General features: G+C 28.6%; 3 protein-coding genes across 3 annotated transcripts in view; all 3 read right to left on the bottom strand.

The window, feature by feature from the left end:
- Positions 1 to 1,914, bottom strand: part of LOC124420263 (4-coumarate--CoA ligase 3-like) — an 18,448-nt gene extending 16,534 nt beyond the window's left edge. Inside the window, exon 1 of the mRNA XM_046952535.1 lies at positions 1,308 to 1,914. Coding sequence (XP_046808491.1) covers positions 1,308 to 1,914 — 607 coding nt within the window. The remainder of the gene's footprint in view (positions 1 to 1,307) is intronic.
- Positions 1,915 to 3,099: 1,185 nt separating this feature from the next.
- On the bottom strand, positions 3,100 to 3,457 carry LOC111676929. The gene has a single exon (XM_023437937.2). The coding sequence runs from the start codon at positions 3,455 to 3,457 to the stop codon at positions 3,164 to 3,166; it is 294 nt and encodes a 97-aa protein (XP_023293705.1). The 3' UTR covers positions 3,100 to 3,163.
- A 7,733-nt stretch (positions 3,458 to 11,190) lies between these two features.
- On the bottom strand, positions 11,191 to 11,526 carry LOC111687571. The gene has a single exon (XM_023450011.2). It carries the CDS (start codon positions 11,524 to 11,526, stop codon positions 11,191 to 11,193), a length of 336 nt encoding a protein of 111 aa, XP_023305779.2.
- Between the last annotated feature and the right edge of the window lie 569 nt (positions 11,527 to 12,095).

Raw genomic sequence — 12,095 nt, 5'->3', positions numbered from 1 at the left:
CTGAACTAGAACTGAACTAGAACTGAACTAGAACTGAACTAGAACTGAACTAGAACTGAACTAGAACTGAACTAGAACTGAACTAGAACTAAACTAGAACTGAACTGCTAAATCTGCTTTGAAAGATTTCACTGTATCAAGAGTTACTATAACTAAAAACACATAAATTAACACTTGCATTTAATATTGTTAATATACAATCAATATAATTTATTATCAAGTTACCTTGTGTTATTTGCCTTTATAAATACGTTTACTTTTCTTTGAAAATGTGTAGAAATTTTAATCAAATCTTCTTGATATAATTGAATTTATTTCTGGAAAGTTTTAGCTATTTAATTTAAGTATTAATACCATATGATACAATATAAATTTTATGTTAATAAATCACTAGTTGTATTAATATTTTTGTTTTCTAAATTAAATTACAACCCTACTCTAAAAAATTCTCTTCCCACTTTGAGTATTTTGCAAAAAGATTTCAAAACTTTTGTTTAAGTAAATTTTATTTATTTAATAACTACGAAAAACAAATATTAACAAAATCCGTTGAAAGATGTTTTAGATGGAAAAAAATTGCAAACTGCAGCAATTGACACATCTGTGTGCGCTAAAGTTTTTGCTGATTTTTGCAAAGTAGGGAAATTATTTTTTACCCTCTTTTTTTTAAAATGAGTGAAAGAAACTTTTCCTGGTTTCTTTTTTATTTATTGATGGTAATTGTGTTGAATGGAAAACAGCGTTTTTTATTTAGAATTAATATGAGTTGGAAAAATGTTTTATGGTTTAGTCGATGATATAAATGTTTTAAAAAACTTTTAAAGAAAAACGCTTACTTGGTTGGTGTCATTGCTACATTGTAACAGATGGAATGACTTTAAAAGAAAATATTAGATGTTTACATTTTTTTTTTCATTTATATGCTTTGTGCTAAAGTTTTCACATTTAGAGGAAAAGAATTTTTTTGTTCTACAAAGGCAACGCAAATATGATGGGGAACTATCAGCATATTAGAGAACGTATCTGCCAAGGTCAACTGAGCCCTGATATTAGGAAATATGCTTCAACAATGTTAAGATAATAAATATTTATTATATTTCTTATTTCTATATTCATAATTTAACACTCAGTCTGAATTTCTATTTTTTTTAAATTTTTACAAATTTTTACCACTTTGTTGATTAAAACTTTTCCATTATGGTTTCTGGGTATTTCCTTAACAAAAAACACACCATAATCAAAACAATTATGCAAAGAATTCCTCCTTAAATTTACATAATTTCTGACATCCCTTGGAGTTAGTCTACATCCTTCTTCCTTTACTATCACACAAGCAGGTACATCACCTTTACCCTCTTCCTGAACACCTACAACACTAACATCTTGAACACCTTTAAGCTCAGCCACAATCACCTCGAATTCACAAGGGGAATAATATAAATTTAGATATTGCAATACAATTTCACGACGATCCGATAAATATAAATAATGTTCTGAATCCATAAAACCCAAATCTCCGGTTATGATATAATCTTCAGCATCTAGAATTTTGTAAAAAGCACCTACATCACCATAGTAAGCCATTTCATTAGGGTGAAATTTATTCTTAACACACAGTAGGCCAATTTCATAAGGACCCAACTTTTCACCCGAAGCCTCGTCTACAATTTTTAATTCCACATTGGAAAATAATTGACCAACTGATTTTATTTTGTAATCACCAAAATTGGCTGATATACCTCCACATTCCGAGGTCCCGTAAATGTTTATCACAGTTGCTTGCTTTAGAGTGGAACGTATTTGTTGTAAATTTGTTTTGAAACAAGACGAGCCGGATATTAATACGAATTTTAGAGATTCAAGTAGTTCAGGTTCAAAGTTTATGCATTGTGAGATTTGTTGGGATGTTGCCATTAAGCAGTTGACTTTGTATTTACATATAATGTGGGTCATATATTCGGGTGTATAGGGTTGGGTGGTTACAATGCGCAAATTTCCATGTAGTATGTTGGTTAAAAGACCATGAAAACCAAATATCCAATCAATGTTACAAAATGAGAAGAAAGTAAGAGATTTTCCGGAAAGAAGGCTGGAAGACGGAAAATAAAAAATTATCCTTTAAAATTTATTTATCACAGTTCAATTTTAGATCACTTCTAGTTCAGTTCTAGTAAAGTTCTAGTTCAGTTCTAGTTCAGTTCTAGTTCAGTTCTAGTTTAGTTCTAGTTTAGTTCTAGTTCAGTTCTAGTTCAGTTCTAGTTCAGTTCTATTTCAGTTCTAGTTCAGTTCTAATTCAGTTCTAGTTCAGTTCTAGTTCAGTTCTAGTTTAGTTCTAGTTCAGTTCTAGTTCAGTTCTAGTTCAGTTCTAGTTCAGTTCTAGTTCAGTTCTAGTTCAGTTCTAGTTCAGTTCTAGTTCAGTTCTTGTTCAGTTCTTGTTCAGTTCTAGTTCATTTCAGTTCCAGTTCAATTCTAGTTCAGGTCTAGTTCAGATCTAGTTCAGATCTAGTTCAGTCAGTTCAGTTCTAGTTCAGTTCCAGCTCAGTTATAGTTCAGTTCTAGTTCAGTTCCAGCTCAGTTAAAGTTCGGTTTCATCATAGACTAAAGCATTATATAGACTGTGCTAGACGGACTAAACTGTAGTCCGGAGACCGGTAGACTATAATCCAGGGTATATACTCGATACTCCATTATATTATAATTTTGGAGTTAGAGAAATCGCATAAATGTTATAAAATAAAACAGCTTTATGTTTTTTTACTGCCTGTTTATATTAAAGGAACGAAAAATTTATTTAAACAATTGTACGAAAATCACTCTTAATATTTTAAAAACTGCGTGATTTCTTTACAAATTTTCTACACGAAATTTTCATTCATTTTACATAAACAGGTCTTTATTTAAACAATATATATTTTTTAGTTTATTTATAAACTCATTAACAGTTCATTTAAAATTTTCGTTAATAAAAAATCTTAAAGAATTTACATTTACATTATTTACATTACACAGTAATAGAAATTAAAATTATTTAAAAATTTTACTTAAAACTATAAAATTATTAAATAATTTTGTTAGTTTAACACTTCTCTCTTTTCGTCTTTGCCTACTTTGGTTTACAAGCACTTAAAATTAATAATTAACTCCAGGTTCATCTAATTAGTTCTCATAACTTTGTTATACGACCGTGTGGATTTGGATTCTTAATGCCCAATTTCTCCAAATGATTCATGCGTCTCAGCTCTGATTTCAGTTGATTTTTGAATTTAATCTCCCGAGAAAGGGCTCGCAGATCATCGGCCGTACAGTTTTTGAGACTACTGAGAGTTTTCGTTATCAAACCATCCGTTAGAGTTAGTTTTGTTCGATTTAAACGCTTGTAATGCTTTTGTGTGCGTTTCAGCTCTTGACGATATAGGAAGAGTGTATAAATGACTGATGGTTTTTTACAGTTATCCATGATGTAAACTAGAATTTGTCTTTACTGTTTGCTTTTCGAACTGAAAATGATGTTGTAGGTGACAAGTCCTTTGGTTTTTGTACTCAATATGAGAATCTGTGCTAAATTTTTAACTAGTTACCTGCTTGTTTACTTTTAGTACAAGCATGACCAGTTTCTTTCTAATTATTAGGTATTTGTTTTGTCTACATATGTGTGCTGTCCTTTAGTGGGTTTTTATTTCAAAAACGAGTATATTTCATTGTTGTTTTTATATCATAAAAGTTGCATTGGAAAATTTTTAAAATTTTCATATTTTTAATCCACTTTTTTCTTCGCGTTAATCTTGAATTTTATTATAATTCAAGGTCGTGGCGTGTTTAGATTTTGTGTTTAAAGCGCGAAATACTTACCTGCATGTGAAATCATTTGAATATTTTCGAGAATATGCTTAAATGTACAGTTACGTCAAAAACAACGCAACAGTGTTTGATCATATTATTAGTATAGAACACAAATGTAAGCAAAATTATCTTTTTTATGGATATGTTTCTTTATTGTTGAATCATCGGAAATATTATATGATTTGAACTCAAACTTATCTGATTCTAATTTATCTCTAGAGCGGATCATAAGTGTTTAAAAACAGCTTTAGAGATCATATTACCTATAAATTATCGACTTTTGAGTCTGACATTAGATAAAGTTTTTGAGATTCCAAGTCAGTCCAATTTGTTTCGAATATTTATAAACAATATCGGATCATTGATATTGGATGTTCATTTTAAGTTCTTTTATAAGCCAAACCGATCCATTGCTTTAACAATTTCGCGATCAGTGTCAAAATAAACTGTCATATTATATCACTTTTTCACTTCCAAACTTCAAGAAAGTTATCACTAGATACAAATACTGTTGTCATCAGTAACAATTAATTTCTCCTTTTCGCAAATTGTAAACAACTCCATGTTTCATCTTTACAAATCTTTACACCAGACATTTTAATATTTTTTATTTTCATATTTGTTTTTTTTAACTGTGATCACCGACTAACTAGCTCCAACAATTTGCTGTGACTAACTAGCCTCGATGAACTATGTAAAATCAAGGCGAGTATTGTTCTCATTCTCATCTGCCATCTACCTGACGCTACTCAATCGCTTATTAACCCTCGTAAGTCTGCATTAACTTTTAATGTTAATGCAGTATTAAATTTTCACTAAAATTTAAACATTTACAAAAAATCTATTCTTTCACTTTTATTTATTTGAAAATTTTTGTATTTCCGACTTTATATCTTTGTTTAGAGTAAATGTTTCAACTGAAAACTGTATTCTTTGACGTACTAGCTCCAACAATTCATTGTGACTAACTAGCCTTCGTGTACTATGTGAAAACAAGACGAAAATTGTTCTCATTTTAATCTATTGTCTACCTGTTCTACACGAATCGAACCTTGTGTGACTGTTTTAACCTTGAATGGCTACAGCTTAGCCAATTTGTTGAAAATATTAAAAATTTTAGGCGAAAATTTTTTGTAGTTAAAAGTTCGAACTTAAATATACTTTTTCACTGTGACTAGCTGTTCTCGGTTAATACTAGTCCGCTCTTATTTATGGACAACATTTAACCTTTGTGTGCCAATATAATTTATTCCGAACATTATTGAAACCTCACAATTATTCTACTTACCAATTCGCCGTAACTTACTGTTCTCTGTACGTCTACCTAGTGGGAAGAAGGCAGAGTATCGCTGTCTTTTACCTATTTCTTTAACCATTGTGTGCCAGTTTTAACCCTTAATATGTCAAATTTACTCAAAAGTTTAAAATTACGTTTTTTTATAAAAATCAATATTTTTAACAAAAAATTTTAAATTTAACTAAAAATTTAGAGTTTTTTAAAAGAATATGATTTTTTAATTCTCTGAATTCTAAAAACAAAATCTATTTTCAAATAGAATTTTATATAGTTTATTTCGAATGTTTTCAAAACGTCACAATTCTGCAACTTACTAATTCGCCGTAACCAACTGTTTTCTTTACGTCTACCTAGTGGGAACAAGGCGAAGTATCGCTGTCTTACTCATAACGTCATTTATTAACCCTTGTGTGCCAGTTTTAACCCTTAATATGTCAAGTTTACTAAAACGTTTGAAATTAAATTTTTTATTTTGTAATAAAAATTAATATTTTTAACAAAAATTTTAAATATAACTAAAAACTCAGAGTAAAAAATGTGTTTCTTACTTCTCTGAATTTAATTTTTTCAATTCGAATTCTATATAGTTTATTTCAAACGTTTTTGAAACGTCACAGTTCTGCAACTTATCAATTTGACGTAACTAATTGTGCTCTACACGTCTACCTAGTGGGAACAAGGCTAAGTATCGCTGTCTTACTCATAACCGTCCTTCTTAACCCTTGTGTGCCAGTTTTAACCCTAAATAAGTTAAATGAACTCAATCAATTGAACTTAAGTTTTTTAGTTTTTTTTTTCAATAAAAATCAATATTTTTACAAAATTTTAAATTTAACTAAAAATTCAGAGTTTTAAACAAAATCTATTTTTATTTCGAGCATTTCGAAAAGTCACAATTCTGCTATTTACCAATTCGCCGTAACTAACTATCTAACTAAAGTTTTTGAAACGTCAGAATTCTGCAACTTACTAATTCGCCGTAACTAACTGTTCTTTGTACGTCTACCTAGTGGGAACAAGGCGAAGTTTCGCTGTCGTTTACCTGTCTTACCCATAACTGTTTTTCTTGAACCATATTGTGTGTCAGTTTTAACCCTAAATATGTCAAATATAACGTTTGAAATTAAGTCTTTTGCTTCTTTTTAAATAAAAATCAATATTTTTAACAAAAAAATAAAATTCAGAGTTTTTAAAGAAGTTTGCTTTTCATAAATTCTTTGAATATTAAAAACAAAATCTATTTTTAATTCGAATTCGCGAATGAGGAATGCAACAAATATTGAAATAAGCAAATATCAATCGTTTTTCAATATTATTCTTTCGAAAAGCTTCTCAAATTTAAATAAAATCCTAAAGTTTCAAAAATATTGAACACGTATGTTAATGCAGCCTATTAAAATGCATCGTTTTTAGTTGCATTGACGAAAGATTTCATTAAGTTGACAAATAATTTGCATTTTAAAATTCGCAAACCCTCTACTGTCAATTTCCTACACTAAAAAATTAAAATCTTATAAGACTTATCTTCCGAACCTAACCATGAAGATCTCGTTAAAGGTTCTTGTCCTTACTATTAAATATTATACCTGCTTTATTTTTTCATACATACTAGTAACACCTAAAATGTTTATTATTACCTAGCCACACTACATTAATTTGACTTTTTCTTTTTTTTAATCTCACTCATAAAAATTAGTAACTTTTTTAATCCTCTTAAAATTTAGCCCATTAGCGTAATGTTAACACATTTAGCGAAAAAAAGGATTAACATGAATTTTTTAATCTATGTTTTAGGCGCTTGTATGTTAGCAAATGTTGCATAAATAAAAGGATTTATTTAAGTGAAAGCATTTTACTATTTAACCCACACGAATTTCACTAAAGTGACATAAAAAGAGATCTAACTTTGCGTTGTTTTTGCTTAAGAGTTAACAGCTATAAAATGTCATTATTGAATTGGTATTTTCCCTCAATTTGGTGACATCTGTAGAAACATGTTTGAACAAGAATCTTTTAAAGAACTATTAAATTTTGAAAGATAATTTTTTTAGTTTTTATTGCTTTTTAAACAGATTCTAGTAACTAAATAACTAGATAGTTAATAAGTTATTTGTTAGTAACATCTAAAAAACAACTAAGAAAGTATAGTCAGATGTGGCCGATCTCTTGATACCCTACACCAGTTATTTACAGATATTTATTTTTTCATATAAAAAGCATTTATCTCGAATATTTTCTTGTTTCCGATATACATATTTAAGCAATTTCTTGGACGAGAAATTATTTTTGAAAAAAAACTTCATTTAGAGGGCCAGGGTCAAATCCCCATAAAATTTAATAAATGGATTTACAATTTGATTTACAATTGCAAAGCAAGACTTGGTATTTAAGCTAGGGTCATACCTAGGGACCGATCTTTATAAAATTTGGCAAGATAAGCAAGTTTTGTACAAAACAATAACTTGTTCCACTTTTAAGGAGATAAGAGTACATTTAACATAATTATGAACTCAAAAGCCCCTTTCGGTGATTCTGTTGATATATAATGAATAAGCTTCGCCCTTGGGTCAATAAAAGTAACAAATTCATGCAATTATCTTGAAAAGTGCAACCTATACCTTGCACACAAGCTCTAAATGAACAAACGGACATGGCTTAATCGACCCAGAAAACGATTCAAAGCTGATTTAATAGAAAATTTATAAATTTAACTAAATCTTTTTATATCCGCCATCAAAAAAGATAGGAATATATCTTTACCAAATTTTATGACGATCGGTCCATAATTAACCCTATCCCCCATATAAGGCCCTCCTTGAATAATGACTTTAGATCTCAGTCTTTTTTTCAAAATACGAGTATAACGCTTAAATTCGATACAAGTTAGTTTCATACGAGCAACATCTATTTACCGAATTTTATAAGGATCGGTTCATAATTAACCCTACCCCCCCATAAAAGGTCCCCTCAGAAATTGACTACAGATCTCACTACTGGTTTTAAAATACGAGTATTGAGCGGACACAAGTAAGTTCTTTCTGTGTTACTAATTGTATAAGAATTAGTCCATAATTGACCCTAGCCCCACATAAGACTCTCCTCAAAAATTGATGGTTTAAAAATGCGAGTGTAGCTGTATAGTTCGATACACAGAAGTAAGTTTCTTAGATAGTTAGTTAGATAGATAAGTAGATAGATAGATAGATAGATAGATAGATAGATAGATAGATAGATAGATAGATAGATAGATAGATAGATAGATAGATATATAGATAGATAGATAGATAGATAGATAGATAGATAGATAGATAGATAGATAGATAGATAGATAGATAGATAGATAGATAGATAGATAGATAGATAGATAGATAGATAGATAGATAGATAGATAGATAGATAGATAGATAGATAGATAGATAGATAGATAGACAGATAGATAGATAGATAGATAGATAGATAGATAGATAGATAGATAGATAGATAGATAGATAGATAGATAGATAGATAGATAGATAGATAGATAGATAGATAGATAGATAGATAGATAGATAGATAGATAGATGGATAGATAGATAGATGGGTAGGTGATGGATAGGTAGATAGATAGATAGATAGATAGATAGATAGATAGATAGATAGATAGATAGATAGATAGATAGATAGATAGATAGATAGATAGATAGATAGATAGATAGATAGATAGATAGATAGATAGATAGATAGATAGATAGATAGATGGATAGATAGATAGATAGATAGATAGATAGATAGATAGATAGATAGATATATATATATATATATATATATATATATATATATATATATATATATATAATATATTATATATAGACAGATAAATAGATAGATAGATAGATAGATAGATAGATAGATAGATAGATAGATAGATAGATGGATAGATAGATAGATAGATAGATAGATAGATAGATAGATAGATAGATAGATAGATAGATAGATAGATAGATAGATAGATAGATAGATAGATAGATAGATAGATAGATAGATAGATAGATAGATAGATAGATAGATAGTCAGTTAGTTTGTTAGTTTGTTAGTTTGTTAGTTTGTTAGTTTGTTAGTTTGTTAGTTTGTTAGTTTGTTAGTTTGTTAGTTTGTTAGTTTGTTAGTTTGTTAGTTTGTTAGTTTGTTAGTTTGTTAGTTTGTTAGTTTGTTAGTTTGTTAGTTTGTTAGTTTGTTAGTTTGTTAGTTTGTTAGTTTGTTAGTTTGTTAGTTTGTTAGTTTGTTAGTTTGTTAGTTTGTTAGTGTGTTAGTTTGATAGTTTGTTAGTTTGTTAGTTAATTAGTTAGTTAGTTGGTTAGTAATTTAGTTAGTTAGTTTGTTAGTTAGTTATCTTATTTTACATTTCCATTTCCATTACTATAACCTTCAACAACTACAAATTAGCTTCTAACTCACAAAATATCCAAAACAATATAAAGTATTTAACATAACTTTGCCGATCATATTTCAAAGTTTTATAAACAAAAACTGACATAAAAGTCATCTTAGCGAAATATAAATTATGTACTCACTTAATTTAAAATAAAAATAATCCACATGAAAACTAAAATTCATTAAGCAAAAACAATACAATTTAAATTTCTTTTGTATTTAAAAGCTGTTCTAATGCTCAGCAGAAATAGAAAAAAAGAACAAAATCAAAATTATACCAAACGAACTCAAAATATGTAAATATATCCTAACAATGATAAACAAAGAAAGTCAACAACAAACAAATAACAATTAAATTAAACACAACAACAAACCTACAATCCATACTATTCTGCTAGAGTTGTAATAATGACCCAACTTGAAATAATGAAAGAGACCCTGTGTTTGCAGTCTTGTTTTATTTGTTTGGTCAAACGACTACTAACTACCTTCTTTCTACACAACCAATCTATACAATTCAGAAGAGAATTTTAAATTTGAATAATTTTAAATAAATTTTCTTCAAAAAAAAAGAAAGAAAATGTTCATGTTCTTAAAAGTTCATTATCACTTCGACAAAAACAAAGTTAAAGAAAAAAAAAAATAAATAAAAATAAATAAATATTTATAAAAAAAGAAAGAACTTAAAGAAGAAGCAAACCATAATAATAATGATGATGATGTAAAAGTAGTCAAAACGAAAAAGAAGAAGATTTACCAAAATAAATAACAACACGAAATGTATAAGTGAAAGCTTGAAATAAATGCATTTTTTGGTTGTTTTGGGTTCACACACTGTGGGTTACATGATTAGGGAAATTTCGGTGGTAACAAGTAGATGTGGAGAAATCAATCGATCGGCTTTATTAACTGTAAGCTGTACAGTGTTAACCTTTCATCTACGAGATAGTATTAATTTATAAGTAGTTTTAGCAAACGCAATATTCTTCCGCATTAATGGTTTGTGATCAAATACATATCATTGAGATAAAATCTAATCAATATGAAGGCTGCTAATTAAATTAGCTAAATTTTATAATTAATATAAATTTCATAATTAATATAAATATAAAAAAAATTAAATATATTAGCAAAATATTATTGTTTCTAACTAAGAGGAAGTAATTTATGTTTGCTGATAAAAGCAAGTGATAATAAGTAAAACATTAATGATGGAATGAGAAATATATAATAATTTTGACGTTTTGTTAAAATATAACTAGAAATGAACTAGAACTGAACTAGAACTGAACTAGAACTGAACTAGAACTGAACTAGAACTGAACTAGAACTGAACTAGAACTGAACTAGAACTGAACTAGAACTGAACTAGAACTGAACTAGAACTGAACTAGATCTGAACTAGAACTGAACTAGAACTGAACTAGAACTGAACTAGAACTGAACTAGAACTGAACTAGAATTGAACTAGAACTGAACTAGCACTGAACTAGAGCTTATTAAAATAAACAATTAAATAATATAATCTGTTTTTATTTTTAATTTAAAGTTTATTTAATAAACTATTTTAAAATGTAACTTAAAATAAAATTAATACTATTTTTAAAAAACACATTTGGTTTCATCTCAACCCACATCCAAATTTACAATTCCGTAGACTGAGCATTAGGGTTAGCATTGTCAATGCCCAAATTCTGTAGTTTTTGAATGCGAACAATTTGTTTCTTTAATTTCTTCTTAAAGAACATCTCACGGGTGATAGATTTTAAGTCCTCGGCGGTACAGTGTTTGAAATTGCGCACACTTTTCGAAATCAATTCACTAGTTAAAACAATTTTCGTTTTATTTAAACGCAAATAGCGGGCCTCTCGTCTTTTCAACTCTTCACGATACATGAACAAAGTATAGCTGACAGTGGGTTTTCTGCTAGTTGAGTTAGTGGTAGTAGCTGTAGATGTGGTAGTGTTGGCGTTAGGCATTTTATTTGAATTTTTAATTTTTCTTAAAATCTTTGGTGATGTTGCTCTTCTTTTAGCTTGTAGGAGTAAATGATACTTGTTTTCGTTTAACATTTAGTTTATATAGGTTGAAACATCTTCACTTCATTAGGTGACCTAATTTGTGTGTGTGTTGTTGACGTTTTCTTTTTTCTCTAAAAAAAGGTTCATTATCCCATTCATTTAGGTATGATTGGCAGTCAAGTGGTAGCAGGTAGATTTTGTTTTTCATTACTATGTTGTTATAGCCAACCAGCCACACTTTCATTCTTAATCTCCTGCTCGTTTTTTATGACAAGATTTCATTAATCCGTATGTGTATTTTGCGCCTTTTAAAAAATATGCATAGATGCAACATTGTGTTGCAGCATTCTTATTGTCTCATATTTTATTTTCGAAAATCTTTTATTTGTTGTTGGTTGCTAATTTTTAAATATGTCAAAAATTCCCATCATAATTTTTTCCAATTCGCTTTTAACATCTGCTGTTATAAAATGCATATTCTTAATGCGTTTCGTCAATTAAAATGTCATTATGGTAATTGGAAGATT

The sequence above is a fragment of the Lucilia cuprina genome, chromosome 5, assembly GCF_022045245.1.
Source record: "Lucilia cuprina isolate Lc7/37 chromosome 5, ASM2204524v1, whole genome shotgun sequence".
Taxonomy (NCBI): domain Eukaryota; kingdom Metazoa; phylum Arthropoda; class Insecta; order Diptera; family Calliphoridae; genus Lucilia; species Lucilia cuprina.
This window is presented reverse-complemented; position numbering and strand designations above follow the sequence as displayed.